At 41.9% G+C, this 16886-nt stretch overlaps 1 protein-coding gene across 5 annotated transcripts in view; it reads left to right on the top strand.

Annotated features, from left to right (window-relative positions):
• The window catches only part of cpeb3 (cytoplasmic polyadenylation element binding protein 3), a 105004-nt gene that overhangs the window by 46289 nt on the left and 41829 nt on the right, over positions 1–16886 (top strand). For 4 of the 5 annotated variants that reach the window (XM_078413712.1, XM_078413715.1, XM_078413714.1 and 1 more), the window contains exons 5-7: positions 8976–8999; positions 15496–15663; positions 15801–15890. In XM_078413712.1, the coding sequence (XP_078269838.1) occupies positions 8976–8999; positions 15496–15663; positions 15801–15890 (282 nt within the window). The remainder of the gene's footprint in view (positions 1–8975; positions 9000–15495; positions 15664–15800; positions 15891–16886) is intronic. The other variant, XM_078413717.1, reaches the window with a different exon arrangement.

Below are 16886 nucleotides of genomic sequence, written 5' to 3'. Positions count from 1 at the left end.
CGAGTTGATAAAGCTGGGAATTGAATGTCGATATGTATGCAATCCTTGAATCATAATTAATGAAGGAGGAAATTATTGTAAATAATTCAGCAACTTCTCATTAGTGAGTTACTGTTTGCCAGGCCTGATTATTGAATGCTGCTGGTAACATCCTTTCAATTTCATCATTTTTAAAAATAACCTTTAAATAATTGTACAGCACTGGCCCTACTCGCTGGAAGGATGAGGGGGGGGGGGATCTAATTGAAACTTACTGAATAGTGAAAGGCTTGGATAGAGTGAATGTGGAGAGGATGTTTCCACCAGTGGGAGAGTCTAAGACCAGAGGTCATAGCCTCAGAATTAAAGGACGTTCCTTGAGGAAGGAGATGAGAAGAAATTTATTTAGTCAGGGGGTGTTGAATCTGTGGAATTCTTTGCCACTGAAGGCTGTGGAGGCCGTCAATGGATATTTTTTAGGCAGAGATAGATAGATTCTTGATTAGTACGGGTGTCAGGGGTTATGGGGAGCAAGCAGGAAAATGGGGTTGGGAGGAAGAGATAGATATGATCGCATAGACTTGATGGGCCAAATGGCCTAATTCTGCGCCTATCACTTATGGCCTTATGACGTTAAAAAATAAAAACTGTTTATTTGCCAGCTATGCAGTGTGATTGGAAAATAAAGCTATAAAGATGACAATTCTTAAATGTTATTGAACCTAATTTTCAACAGTAATGAAGCAAATGTCCAGATGTTGTCTACATTTTTTTCAAAAATAGATTTGAGATATTTTCGACAGCATTATCTCTCTACCCCTGTCTCCATTCCCACTCCATCATTGAGATAGCATGACACTAGCCAAGAAATGACCCAGTTGAATCTGAAACGAAGCTATATCAGTACTGCTGGAATTGTGAGCATTAATGAACTTGTTGGCCAAGTTCCTGTGACAAGTTATCTTTGTACTATGTCAGCACAAGTAACATGCATTCTCGCTGAAATTAGTTGGTGCAATGTCCAGCTTCTTCTCCAGCCCTATATTCGTTAAACTAAAAACCTACCTTTGCATAGAATCAAGAGAAAGTGCTTCAAACCAATATGCCTCAGAAATAGAGGATGCAAAGAATAAATTAATGAATTAACAATAATTTTATTTGCATTATTAGGTTAGGAATATTACATATGATATACAAATGTATTTATGCAATCACATGGACATGTAGTGAGATGTCCTTATTTTTAGACAAAAACTGGCAGAGTGTGTTCATGTTCTGCAGTTAAAGATTTACTTGTTTATTGAGTATGTACTGTGCAAATGCTGCATTTATTTGGCCCCACTTTAGTATTCACACTGCATTCTGAAAATCTCATTGAGCAACTTCAATGGATGCCCTATGTTTTGCATATACAGATGCTCCTCGACTTATGATGGGGCTACATTCCGATAAACCCATCATAAATCTAAAATATCGTAAGTCAAAAAGGCATTTAATACATCTAACCTACCAAACATCATAGCTAACTAACCTACCCAACATCATAGCCACCTAACCTACCCAACATCATAGCCACCTAACCTACCGAACATCATTGCCGGTAGGCTGACTGGGACCTGCGGCTCTCTGCCGTTGCCCAGCATCACGAGAGAGTATCGTACCACATATCGCCAGCTCAGGAAAAGATCAAAATTCAAAATTTGAAGTACGGTTTCTACTGAATGTGTGTCGCTTTTGCACCATCGTAAAGTCAAAACATCGTAAGTCGAAGCATCGTAGGTCGAGGAGCATCTGTACATATTTCTGATACATTGGATTCCTGCCTTTTTACTATACAGTACTTTCTGTTGCTTGAAATATCTTAATCCTTTTTATGAAAATAGATTTATGGGCTTTATTGGAATGAGAATGAAATATCAAAAATTTGCTGATGAAACAAAACCTGTGAAACTGAGGTGACTGCAAAGGACACATTCAGGCAATGAAACAAATAAAAGTTGCAATTTACAGTAAAGAAGTGAGAAATAGTCGTTGTGAGAGGCAAACCTGTAATGCATAAAAAGATACCAATGGTAAGCTAGGACAGAATGGAGATGAGCCCTGGGTTCTAAATTCTATTGACTGCATGAGCAAGTAGTTAAAAAAAATACTAGCTTATTTTAAAGTTTTTGTTTTTATGGCCATGGAGTAAAATAAAGTAGCGGTGATAAATTATGATATATTCCTTTGGATGAACTTTGGGTTGCTCTTGCTGGCGACTGCAGATGGTTCTGAATGGAATTGCAGTTCTATAGCATGTGCCCTGTCAAACATGAAACATGCTGACAGATTTGGATCTCCAAACTACAAACCAGTGCGGCACGGTGGCGCAACGGTAGAGTTGCTGCCTTACAGCGAATGCAGCGGCGGAGACTCAGGTTCGATCCTGACTACGGGCGCCGTCTGTACGGAGTTTGTACGTTCTCCCCGTGACCTGCGTGGGTTTTCTCCGAGATCTTCGGTTTCCTCCCACACTCCAAAGACGTACAGGTATGTAGGTTAATTGACTGGGTAAATGTAAAAATTGTCCCTAGTGTGTGTAGGATAGTGTTAATGTGCGGGGATCGCTGGGGAGCGCGGGCTCGGTGGGCCGATGGGCCTGTTTCCGCGCTTTATCTCTAAATCTAAAATCAAAATTGACTGTGATGCTGTCTGAATGTCAGGCACATTTAGAAATTGTTAAAAACCAGTTACTGCTTTTGAGGCTGGTAAGGGTCTGTTCCCATCATTGGTAGCTGGCAAAATGGCAATACCAAGGATGGATATGTTTATGTACGGTGTCTCTTAAAGCATATTTAATGTACTCAAAAATAATTCTGCTTGATTATATGGGACATTTATTTCTTTAGTTTGGATGTCCTTACGAAGAGATCGCCAGTTTAATTTTTTTGTGTGTTAGGCAAGAGGTTTGGAAAAGCAGTGTACAGACGATTTTGCTGTGCAGAATGCTACACAACAGAATGGCTCATGCAGTGAGATTTGTTCAGTATTGCTAACGGAAGGAGCGACGAGGGATGATTGCACTTCTTATACACTGTTGTGAGGTTGTTTACCGTAGACACGTGTGGCCAGAAACCTCCCCCATATTTTACATTTATCTCAGAGATAATTATACACTTACAGTGCACTCATACCAGCAAACAAGGTTGTGCTGTAGGAACCCACCCATGGAAGACGGAACCTGGGACGACCAAACAAGGTTGTGCTGTAGGAACCCACCCATGGAAGACAGAACCTGGGACGACCAAACAAGGTTGTGCTGTAGGAACCCACCCATGGAAGACAGAACCCGGACGACCAAACAAGGTTGTGCTGTGGGAACCCACCCATGGAAGATGGAACCTGGGACGACCAAACAAGGTTGTGCTGTGGGAACCCACCCATGGAAGACAGAACCCGGACGACCAAACAAGGTTGTGCTGTAGGAACCCACCCATGGAAGACAGAACCCGGACGACCAAACAAGGTTGTGCTGTGGGAACCCACCCATGGAAGATGGAACCTGGGACGACCAAACAAGACATTGAAGAGAAAAAGACATTCTGGCCTTCCATCACAGTGAGGAGGAACTGGAGGAGACTCGCTGTGATGGATGTTTCTTTTTGTTTGGTGTTAGTTTATGATTGTATGTGTTATTGCATTTCTATTGATTGATTATTCTTATTGGTCTTATTGTTGAACTGTGGGTAATGTTTCATTTCACTACACATTTATGTGTATGTGTCAAATAAATGACTATTGTATTGACTAGAGACAAAAGAGGAGCTGGCCAGCTGTATGGAGGACAGAGATGTGTGGTGTCCGTCGGAAACCAGCAGCACTGCCTCGCTAAAGTTTTCAACGATTTTAATTAATTAATTAACTGTTCTTTGAATTGCGGAATTCATTTGGCTCCTGGAATTTTGCTTATTCATTTATGTCTTCATTTCTTCCTTATTCCAAGTGCTGTTTCCATCTGTTAGTGATGTGTGCTATTGATGCATTATATACAAATATAGTTTCTTATTTAGGTTTTGATTTTGCTATCAGGGAGCATTACCACTTGTGCCTATAGAAACCTTAACAGCAAATGTAATATTCTTATTATGTATGTTGTACATAATTCAATCAGCCAAATTGTAAATGTGCGGGGTGAGTGCTTTGGGGCTGCTTTCCCTTCCATATGTTATCCTTTCTTGACAATACCCTACTGAGTAGTACTGTGCATTCTGTGCAACTTCAGACTCTCTGTTGCATTCAAGAGAGAGCTGGATAGAGCTCTTAAGGATAGCGGAGTGAGGGGGTATGGGGAGAAGGCAGGAACGGGGTACTGATTGAGAATGATCAGCCATGATCGCATTGAATGGCGGTGCTGGCTCGAAGGGCTGAATGGCCTACTCCTGCACCTATTGTCTATTGTCTATTGTCAAATCATTGACCTTGGAAAAACTGTAATTGTGGCATCACTGCCGCCATGCACAAATTAATCATTATTGTTTCACTTGTTAGATCTGTCCCTCAAAACTGAGAAAATACCATTATCTTTTTTCCCTCCCAAAGGTTTGCACTTGTGGATTAAGTGAATGATGTACTTTACCCTGAGCTCAATTTGCCCAAATCTTGTAGAGCCATTGAAAAAAAATTTTCACTGCTTTTTAGTGTTTGTGAACTCTGCCACCTTTCCATCCATTCCTTTAACTGAAATCTCTTACACTCCATGTTTGACAATTTTTTTTTCTTTGGCGATATCAACAAAATTCACGTATATGTGGAAATGGATACTGTGGAAGTCAATAGTTGGCTGCACTTTTACAGAAGAAAGTTAGACCCAGCACTGCACCCAGAATAACCCACCTCTGACACTGCTTTCCAGCTCCAACTGTGCTAATTTTCCGTAACTCACTCCGGATCTCATTTTCCGTAACTCACTCCGGATCTTCTCTGTCAACCAACTTTTTATCCAACTCCAATTTCAGTCAAAACATTATGACCTGATGAGCCAAAGCATTATGACCACCTGCCTAATATGCTGTTGGTCCTCCGTATGCAGCCCCATACGCAGCAGGGTGCGATGCACTGTGTATTGTGACACATTCCACCCATGACCACCATTAAAATTTTCTGTGACTTGTGCTGCAGTAGACCTTCTGTCGGTTCGGACCAGATGGGATAGCCTTCGTTGCCCTCGCGCATCGATGAGCCTTGGGCACCCAACACCGCCTGTCACCTCGCCTGTCAGTGGTCATAATGTTTTGGCTGATCGGTGTATTCTGATTGTTCCAATATTTGTAACAAATCTCTTGGATATTGTCGTCTTAACATTTATGAAAATGTGTATGAATTATATTCCACGGCAGCCCCCATTTTGTTTCAGCCAATTTTCATTCTAATTTTTGGGGTCAGATCTTCTAGTGAGTCACCAAAACGAACTAGTTGTCTGCCCCTGATATCAGCACCGTCCCATTTACCATCCTACTTTAGGAACCAGTTTCCAGGCAGTCAGTGCAGCACAATACAGCCCAGCACAAATTGCCACTCAATCGCCCTTATAATTTTGAGAGTCAGTGAGATGATGTCCCCTGTCTATCAATCCCGTGACTTTTAAATTTGAAAAACATTTGGTTGTGCACACTTAAATACAATGAATAGAATTAGATGAGAGGATCTGGAGCTTGTTCTGTGGTTAGCTGTTTCTTCACATGGATTTCAATGGTCTTGCTACACTTGTGTCAGCCTAAGAGCCAAAATATTTTCCACTGGAGTCCAATGGTACAGCCGACACCTGTGGCCAATACTTAACTGGAGCGCAAGGCTGGATGTCAGTCGGTGTATTCTTGTGGTGTGGGTTGCTGCCCAGTTAAATGACTAAAGGTCAGCAGATCTGAGCAGATTTCTTCATGTGGTGTTTAACTTGAATGTTAGGTTGATTTTGCCTACAACTGATGTTATCTATCGTTATCTAAAATTGGGTCGTCCATCTACTTTCTCAAGCGATGGTGTTACATTTGCCTATGTATCCAACAATTGAAAAATTCTAACCACAATAGACAATAGACAATAGGTGCAGGAGTAGGCCATTCGGCCCTTCGGCCCTTCGAGCCAGCACCGCCATTCAATGTGATCATGGCTGATCATCCACAATTAGTGCCCCGTTCCTGACCTCTCCCCATACCCCCTGACTCCGCTATCATTAAGAGCTCTGTCTAACTCTCTCAGTGGCCTCCACTGCCTTCTGAGGCAGAGAACCTCCACATATGTTGAGACCATAATTTGCTTTCTCCATAACTTCCAGGACTCATTGGGTGCTAATTCCTTTAGTTCATAAAATGTCTCTTTGAAATGTAAATGGAATAATATTGAATAATGAGGATCATCGCCATGCCTTAAATGTCTTTCTGTTCCTGCCAGTCACTCTTCTCCAATTCTTGTACAAAACTATAGAAAGTTGTCACTTTCCCCTCTCCCTCAATTCTATATTCAAATCTGTCCCCACACAAGAGACTGCACACGTTGGGATCTGGAGCAAAATGCAAACTGCTGGAAGAACACAGTGGGTCAGGCAGCATCTGTGGAGGTGAAAGGATAGTGTACATTTTGAAGTCGAGGCCCCGCATGAGGACTCGTTAGGATCTGACGCAGGGTCACAAACCGAAATGTTGCAATCCCTTTATTTCCATAGAGCATTCTCCTCTCTCTCCATCAATATCCTTATACCCTTCCAATATTTTGAAGCCATTGGACCTGACCCTTTATACATCTTGCCTTCTGTTGTGCCTTTGTAAGCTAGGGGCGGTAGCTCTATTCTTTAGTAATCTCTTCCTAATTCCCATTCCATGCTTTCATTACTTTAAAAAAACATCTTCTGATGTCATGCTTTTATAGCCTCTGCAAATCTACCCATGAGATACAGGTTTCAGGTCTTTATCTTTGTAGAAGCATTTTGGGATGGTTTGCTGAATTAATGATCTGGTCACTCAATTTATTCTTGTATTTTTCCCTATGGATAATCCTACCAGAGATAGAATCTCGTCACAGGCAGAGATTCGCTTAAATAGAACATTTTAATCTGAAGGAAGTTAAGGTTTGTTTTGAATGTTATTAATCCAAATAAAAGTTGTTTTGGCAATATTCAAGCATGCAGGCACAGTGAACAAAGGTCGATACATGATCAATTCAGATAGATCTACAGAAACAGCAGTTTCTACCTTTAAGCGTCTAACACAAACTGGGATTTGGGATTATATGACATAGTGCAAGTGACATTAGTGCAAGGTGAATGGGCCTGACGATGGGGCAGGCAAAGAGAAATTAGTGCAATCCAGAGGAAGGATTAACAGAGATGATAGAATCATTTCCTTTTTCTACTTAACAACTTAAGATGGTTCCATTATCCCCATTTAGACTACAGTAAAATGAAATTATGTAAATTAACTTTAAAGTAATGAATTCCTCTGTAACTTGTATGTTCGTGAACTACCAACATTGATCTCTGATGATCTTGCAATCATTTATATTACTTCACGTAGCAGCCAGGTGGTCAAGGCTGATAAACAATTTATAGATGAACTACAGTTCTGCTTCTCTGAGTATGGAGTTAAATCAATGTAAAATTTATAACCCAAGGAAGTCCTAAGTAAAGAGCAGGAGATTAAATTGCGTTGTTTCTCATATGCAGAAACCTGCTGGGAAGAATCAGGTTTAAGAGCTGCTCATTGACCTTTTCCACAGATTAGTGCTAATTGCATTTAAAATATTCTATAATATGGTAAGTTTATCTTTGAAAGCACACCTTGCTCAAGAATAATCCAAAATTACATTGGTTTACTTTTTATCACTCAAGACCCATGTTTGATTTGAGCCAAATTGATTATTGTGATGGATCACATTTAAATGTGTGAAATCAAATGATGCAGGGCTCTCATTTAGTAAATTGTTTGTGTAATACCCAAATGAATTATAAGATTATAATTCCTTTCTATATGATAGAATACATTTGTCTCATTGTTGAAACCCTTTCTGGATTACCTTAAAAATCTGGCCGATGTTCACAGAATTAAAATTTCTCATTTAAATAAGTTAAATATTGTGTATTTAAAACATTCTGAGGCGGAAATGTGACCAGCAAGGGTGGTGCTTTGTATAGGTACCAATAGCGCTGTTATCTTATAAACAAATATTAATTTAAGGGCCAAATGTGCTTGCCAGGCCTTAAAGATTGCAAACTCCGCGTTCCTTGTATTGATACGGCTAAGGTAGGAGTGAGTTGCTGAATACATACCTTGAATGATGAGGCATGAACCATTGCTTTAGGTTGCTGTGGATGTGGGACCTGTAAACACCTGCACAAGCAACTGGGATCAATATCATCCCAAGAAGATATTGGTGGCATCCAGGAGTATTTACACTAATTTTTAAATGTGTCTTTGCCCAATTTTAACATAGTGCTATTCCGAATAATAATAAAATTGATTTAATCAAGATATGTCCATGTTGTTTTAGGTCTTATTTTCAAGTAAAAAGTTGTTTAATTCTGTAGTAAGATTTAAAGTTAATTCCACAGAAATTATACGGCACAAGAGATCGAGGACAAGGTTCTCTAATATAACTTATTTGTTTAGTTGCTCACTCAATCATTTTTAAGTTAGCTGGAAGAAGCACCAGTGAATATTTCAGAAATGTCTTTCATAGAGGAAAAAAATTGGAGCCGTGCTGACAGCCTCTTCTAACACAGTTTGTTTGTTGCATTTGACAATGCAAGGAGTGGTAATGAGCAACTCCAACACTATTTTGACGAGAGAGGTTAAAACGTATGGGGAAAAATATTTTTCAGTATTTTTGTGACACTTCCAAAAAGTACTCGAGCTGAACCACAGGTAGTTTTGACAATGAGTCACTTGATGTTAGTGCACATTTCATAGAAGGATTTGCAATGTTTAACAAGTGACAGGACTACCCATGTTTTCTTTGTTTACATGCAGCAAGGACATTTGGGCGAAGAAGAGGTAAAGTAATTTTTAATACTCAAGTGTTTGCTTTTCCAATCAAATAACATTTCAGTGCTATACTGGAGTAATTAACAGTTTCCAGTTGCTTTTATTAACTTTTGGTGAATTGTGCAATTTTAATTTACTTTCTTGCCCTCTCGGAATTAACCTTAAAGCTAGAGCAACAAATAGTTTGATGTGTAGGAGATAAAACTGCAGATGCTGGTTTAAATCGAAGGTAGACACAAAATGCTGGAGTAACTCAGCGGGACAGGCAGCATCCCTGGAGAGAAAGAATGGGTGACGTTTCGTGTCGAGACCTTTCTTCATCAAATGGTTTGATGTCGGTTGGCTCCATTTTTTTTATTGCTTTGAAAATTCTTTCATAAATTCGCGTAGAATTAATTTGTGTTTTTTTTTAAGATTGCAGAATCTAATGGGTTTTTAATTGTGGGGTCAAGGAATATTATTCATTAATAGTTCTTCTGAGGACAATTCTGATATCTCCTTTGAGTCTAGTATTTTGTTTGACGTAAATGCACTTAATTTTATTGTTTTAAGTTCTTTTTTAAAAGATTCTAGTCATGGTGTCCAGCGGGAGGTGTTGAGAGGAGAGACCGGATCCATTATAGAATATCCCACGTCTCCTGTGTATCTTTTAAAAGCTTTATTGCCTGCTCGCCTTCTCCTTCTGGACAGTGTGAGTGGCAGAGGGGAAACCAGAAAAAAATATATATATATTTGAGAGAAGACACAAGATCACAGATGTTGGAATCTGGAGCATCAAAACATTCTGCTGGAGGAACTTGGCAAGTCGGGCAGGATCTGCAGGGGGAAATGGACGACACAAAAATGCTCAACTGCCCATTCCCCATGACAGATGCTGACTTAACCTGTTATGTACCTCCAGCACCTTGTTTATTGCAAAGTAATTTTGAACGTGGAGAGGAATTAATATAAATGTTCCCTGTATTTTCTCCGCTGAATTCTCTCATTTGCATTCAGCTGGGAGGGCACAATGGTATGCAAGATGTGTGTAAGTCACCATATTTACTGTTGCTCAGGGATACATTCCATCTCTCCTGCAGTAATATGTGCGTCTTCCTTGTTGGTTATTCAGGACATGCCACCTAATTCGCTACCTTGAAATGCTGCTACTTTAATGCACTTGCCAAAATTATTTAATCGAGTTACTGCTCTGTCTTCAGTAATCTTGATTGAACTTGTATATAAAGGTTACATTAAGATATACACAATATTATATAATCTTTAAAACTCATTCTTTACTGTAGAAAGCATTAAGGCAGATAACTTGGATCAAGAATCTGTGCTTGATGCTCTATTTAAAAAAATAATAATAATATCCTTTCTAGTGATCATGCGTTAAAGTGGGACTTCTTGCTTAGTTACGTTGAATATAAAGGTTTGTGTTAAATTGATTTTTTCTGGTTTGGAGTTGGGACTAGCAGGCATAAACATTGGAGCTAGACCTTTCAGAAGTTAAGAAATACTTCCAAGCACACATGGTAGTGGAAGCTTGGAAAGCTGAACTGCAAGCACCAACCAATTCTGGATCAATTATCTATTATTATACTACTAAAACTCAGATCTTATGAATATATATATATATATATATGTATGAATAAATGTATATATATAGATAACAGTGATTTCGGCAAAACGGTGAACCGTAGCGCCATGGTTTTTGCACCGCCTTAATCGCCAATCTCCCGGACGACCGGCCGTGATATTTTCATTTAATTTGGTCGTATATTTTTTAAGTTACAGAGGTTTTAAAGTTCAGGCATTTTATTTTTAACTGATTTATTGGTCTTCAGCGTGTGACGTCACAATGCCCCTGTGAGATGAGCTCGCGCTGTCCCCCCCTCCCTCCCCCCCCCGCGGTATTCAGCGTGTGACGTCACAATGCCCCTGTGAGATGAGCTCGCGCTGCCCCCCCCTCCCTCCTCCCCCCGCGGTATTCAGCGTGTGACGTCACAATGAAACCCGCACGTCTTCAAGAGATGAGCTCGCGCTACTCCCTCCCCCCCCAACCTTTAACTAATGAGCTCCCCCCACCCCCGGACTTTTAACTAATGCGCCACCCCACCGGACTTTTTCCTAATGCTCCCTCCCCCCCCCTGCACCTTTAACTAATGCGATCCCCCCGTCCGGATCTTTAACTAATGCGCTCCCCCCCCCCCCCCCCCCCCGGACCTTTAACTAATGCGCTCTCCCCCCGCTCGGAACTTTCACTAATGCGCTCCCCCCACCGACTTTTTCCTAATGCGCAACCCCCCCCCCCCCCGCACCTTTAACTAATGGTCCGCTCATCCGTCCCTTCAACCCATGCCACGGCGTCCTCCAGTCCCCCCTCCCGCGCCCCGCACTGTCACCGCACACAGGCCGCAGCGTAGCGGGCAGCTTCTACTTCTCCTTCAGCGGCCGCTTCCACCGATGGCGGCGTCGACCAGGGCCGCAGCAAATGACGGACCGTCGCGACTTCACAAAGATGGTGGGGGGAGGGGAAAGTGGTGGGAAGGGGGGTGGTGGGGAGAGTGCGAGTGGGGGTGGGAGGGAGAGTGGGACTGGGGAGGAGGGCTTTAGCGGAGCCGCCCGCCCGCGATCACCAGCTCACTTCTCCTCTCTCCCCTTGCTTCTCTCCTCTCTCCCACACCCGGGAGACCCTCTCCCCGCTATAGCACGGACCCAGCGCGCCGCCGCCCTATCCATCTCCAGTAGTCCGGGCTTGGACACGCCATAGTAACGGCCGCGCTCCGCAGCTCCATCCTCCTCCCTGCACGATCCATAAGTGCTTTTCGTCGGGACCATAGGGGGGGAGGGGGCTGGTAGGGAAAGGGGGGTGGGGGAGAGTAATGGTGGGGTCGACGGGGAGGGTGGGAGGAGGAGAGAGGGGGTGGGAGGAGGCAGAGTGGGACTGGGGAGGGGGACAGCGGGGTTGGGGGGTTGGTGCTGGGGGCAAGAGAGAGTAGGGGAAAGGGGTGTGCTGGGGAAAGGGGGGGGTGGGGGAGAGTAAGAGTGTATCTGGGGTAGAGAGAATGGGGGGGTCTGAGAATGGGGACTGGGGAGGGGGACAACAGGGGTCGTGCGGAGGGGGCTTGGTGGTGGGGGAAAGAGGGGTACTGGGAAAAGGGGAGGTCCCCCTCCCCCCTCCCTCCCCCCTCCCTCCCCCCTCCCTCCCCCCCTCCCTCCCCCCTCCACACCTCCCTCCCCCTCCACACCTCCCTCCCCCTCCACACCTCCCTCCCCCCCTCCCTCCCTCCCTCCCCCCTCCCTCCCACCCCCCTTCCCTCCCCCCGTCCCTCCCTCCCCCCCTCCCTCCCTCCCCTCCTCCCGGTTACAATGGAGACCCTACGATGGAGGACGGGCCCAATGGGCACACTTGGCCTAGTTAATTTTAAATCTGGGAGGTATGTTTGTCAACCAAAGTCATAGGAAAAAAGTAAGAGGTCACAGAACTGTGGAAATCTTAATGATCAGAGAAACAGGCATGAGTAGCTAAATGACAAACACCTGTTCACATTTGTAGGTCAATAGATAACCAGTATTTTAGAACCTTGTACGTTTGTCTACGCAGTGACTAGTAGAGTACCGCAAGGCTCGGTGCTGGGACCGCAGCTATTTACAATATCCATTAATGACTTGGATGGAGGGATTGAAAGTAACATTAGCAAATTTGCAGATTTGGGTGGCACCAAAGCTGGGTGGCAGTGTGAACTGTGAGGAAGATGCTATGAGGTTGCAGGGTGACTTGGACAGGTTGTGTGAGTGGGCGGATGCATGGCAGATGCAGTTTAATGTGGATAAGTGTGATGTTATCCACTTTGGTGGTACGAATAGGAAGGCAGATTATTATCTAAATGGTGTCAAGTTAGGAAAAGGGGACGTACAACGAGATCTGGGTGTCCTAGTGCATCAGTCACTGAAAGAAAGCATGCAGGTACAGCAGGCAGTGAAGAAAGGCAATGGAATGTTGGCCTTCATAACAAGGGGAGTTGAGTATAGCAGCAAAGAGGTCCTTCTGCAGTTGTACAGGGCCCTAGTGAGACCGCACCTGGAGTACTGTGTGCAGTTATGGTCTCCAAATTTGAGGAAGGATATTCTTGCTATTGAGGGCATGCAGCGTAGGTTTACTAGGTTAATTCCCAGAATGGCAGGACTGTCGTATGTTCAAAGACTGGAGCGACTAGTCTTGTATACACTGGAATTTAGAAGGATGAGAGGTGATCTTATTGAAACATATAAGATTATTAAGGGGTTTGACACATTAGAGGCAGGAAACATGTTCCCAATGTTGGTTGAGTCCAGAACCAGGGGCCACAGTTTAAGAATAAGGGGTAGGCCATTTGGAACGGAGATGAGGAAAACCCTTTTCAGTCAGAGAGTTGTAAATCTGTGGAATTCTCTGCCTCAGAAGGCGGTGGAGGCCAATTCTCTGACTGCTTTCAAGAGAGAGCTAGATAGAGCTCTTAAGGTTAGCAGAGTCAGGGGGTATGGGGAGAAGGCAGGAACAGGGTACTGATTGGGAATGATCAGCCATGATCACATTGAATGGTGGTGCTGGCTCGAAGGGCCAAATGGCCTACTCCTGCACCTATTGTCTATTGTCCATTGTCAAGTTTTATTCTATTGCTAAAAATAATTGAGACAAATTTTTGCTTGGATATGGCTCTTAAAAAGCCCCTCCCCCACCCCACTGGAAATCTTGGTTCTCTAATTTGTAGAACATGTTAAACTCTGTCACCTTGATTTAAGAGAACAAGAATTGCATCTCTGGCATGGCCAGTGGCATATTGGAACCCTCTTTCTGGGTATCTATCTGGAACAAGAGTGATGCTACTTTGGTGATCAATGGAAGCCTAGCATAGATCCATCTAGTTGACCTTATGAAAGTCGATGAGATTTAAAACTTGAATATTCAAGGGAAGATATTCATCTATTTTTAAGCTCTTTTCTAAAATTATCTATTTTTCAATGGATAAAACATACATCCTGTGGATAAAGTATCAATTTGAATTGATTCATTTTAATAATTGTTTGTGAAAGAGTTTATTTTCGGGATGCAGCGTGGAACAGACCCTTGAGCCCACGCCAACTACAATCACCTGTCTTCTAGTTCTATCCTCCCCACTAAGGATAGTTTACAGAAGCCAATTAACCTGCAAACCTGCACGTCTTTGGAATGTGTGAGGAAACCGGAGCATCCGGAGAAACCTGCAGTCACGGGGAGAACGTGCAAACTCCATACTGACAGCACCCGTAGTCAGGATTGAACCTGGGTCTCAGGCGCTGTAAGGCAGCAACTCTACCTCTGTGTTACCATGTTGCCCATGCGTCCACCAATTGGAATTTTCAGTATCTCTCTGGTTTCTCACTTAAAACGGAGCTGGGGGTTAATACTTTAAATGTCAAAGCTCAGAATAAATTTGGAAATGGGTGTGAGGGCCTGATAAATGTTCCAGATGCTTGTAAGCACAATTTGCTTTTGCTGGCTTGATTGAAATGGTGAAAGTGCAACAAACTACTGGTTGTGGAACCTGACACTGCGGTGAATGTGACTGAAAACTGGTGCAAAGGGAAGTAATTGGAGCAGCATTTTTTTCCTCTCTTAATTAATTGTTAACTCTCATCAATTTTACCCGTGTTTGCAATAAATGTAGGAGTGAGTTTTTGAATAGCTTCTAATATTACATGTAGTGGTTGGACTTAAAAGCAAGGAATTTTGGTGGAAATGTCGATAGTTTATTGCATTTTTCACATGAAACACTGTTAAGTCGAGCTTGCATTTTATAACTTTGGAACAGATTTACAAGCACAGATGCAGCACATTTTTGTCAGCAGTTCTTTATTATTTTTGGTGTAAATATTATGCCAATAAGCTTCCAAAGGCCATATTAATTAATTAATTATATATTTTGGTATTGGTATTTATCTAACAGTTAGTTGGATTTGGGAGCTTTATAAAGTGTGCATAGATATCATGAAATATGAATATATTATTTTTCCTCAAGAAGTTTGTTACAAAGGACTCTTTCTTGAATATCATCTTCAGATCTCCTTGAACTTAACCAGACTGCTGAATCCAGAGTTTTTCCAATTAATCAGCACAAAAATTGATGTATGGTTTCTTGCATCCTTCAGTTAAATGTTCAGCCCATTGGGGTTTGTTTGCTTTTCATGATGCATGACAGTCAGTTGTGTTATTTTTAAAGGAATCATTTCAAAGGAAATTATAAATCTGTGCTTTGACTTTACCAACATTGTTTTATTTTAAACATTGAGAGAGTAGTGTTTGAGAAATATTTATTAAGTGATATGGGTTGTAATTAAAAGTAAAATATATCCTTATATAGTTACATCTTCATGCTGAACGTTAGCAAATTTGTGATATTGCAGAGTTTAGGTCTGTTGGAGAAATGGAAACCATCAATTCAAGTTTCAGAATAATGCTCAAGTTTGTTTTCACTCGATAGAAGTGTCAACTGTTTTTCAGGTCGATCTTCGCTCTTTCCTATTGAGGATGGTTTTCTTGATGATGGTCATGGTGACCAGTCTCTGTCTTCAGGTTTAAACTCTCCAACCCGCTGTCAGAATGGTGAAAGGGTGGAACGTTATTCACGAAAAGTCTTTGTTGGAGGTCTCCCTCCAGACATTGATGAAGGTACAAAGGTTTATCTTGCAAATCAAAACCTTCAGAATTCTTTTTAACTGTTATTTTTGCCGTCTGTTCATTATTGTGTGGAAGTAATTTTGGTAGCTTTAACTTTTAATAAAACCCTGTTATAATGTCTCCTGCAGATGAAATCACAGCTAGCTTTCGTCGATTTGGACCGTTAGTGGTGGATTGGCCTCACAAGGCTGAAAGCAAATCCTATTTCCCACCTAAAGGTAATTAACTAATTGAGCTCTTGAAGAGGCATGAACTCGCATTTCAAAATCAGACATTTGAATTTGCTGTACCGGCTAAGCCCAATGGAACGAACAAAGTAATTTAATTTAGTTGAAATTATCTACTGGAAACTTAAGTATTGTAAATAACAATGTTTGTGGAAGGAAAGATGTTTGCATTCAGCTGTGTTCCCAAGTGTCGTTATAGGTACGTCATCTCATCCTTTATGTGCTGTGAGCCGACACCATTACCTAACAGGTGTCTCCAGCTCTGAATTAATAGGTGCTAGCTGTGGGTTTGTGTGTCCATCTGCACCTCTTCCATATTCAGTTCCATGAGTGCATGCTATCTTTCTCACTTCTATTTTTTAATGTTTGCTGTTTGTTAATTTCTCTCTTTCTCTGGCTCAGTCTTATTATATTTCTTTCTCTTATTCTTTTCATTCTCCTTTTCCCCTTTTTTCTTTCTTCCTTACTCTCGTTTATTTGCTCTTTCTTTCTCTTCCCCGAGACATTTATCAACATGAATCAACATGGAGGAGGAAGAGAAGAGGCAGCTAGTACGAATGTAACATGTGGTTGGCGATTTTAATGATTTTTTTTTTTTTTTTTGGTGATGGTTTTTTTGGGAATCACTTTAAACTAAGATTTATCTGCTGACCACTGAAATTCGTCTTGCATCACGTTATCAAATCTTCATATGTGAAGTGGAATTGGATGTGAATCATTTGTCAAAAGAGCAGCAGAGTAATTATTTGCTGGTGAGCATTTCCACTAGATGGTCTGAACTCATTACAAAATATTCTTAGACGTGGAAGGGTTTGGATGAGGATTTGCATTGAGCAATATGAGATTGAATTACATTGTGGTATGTTATCCTGGTGATGAATGTGATGTGGAAAGCAATTTCCACCACAGTTACCAGTTGCTAGTGCTGCTAATTTAAAATAGAAGGTATGAATAGACAGTCATAAATGAGCTGGATTATTTATAACC

This window comes from Rhinoraja longicauda, chromosome 16 (assembly GCF_053455715.1).
Source record: "Rhinoraja longicauda isolate Sanriku21f chromosome 16, sRhiLon1.1, whole genome shotgun sequence".
Taxonomy (NCBI): Eukaryota; Metazoa; Chordata; class Chondrichthyes; order Rajiformes; family Arhynchobatidae; genus Rhinoraja; species Rhinoraja longicauda.
This window is presented reverse-complemented; position numbering and strand designations above follow the sequence as displayed.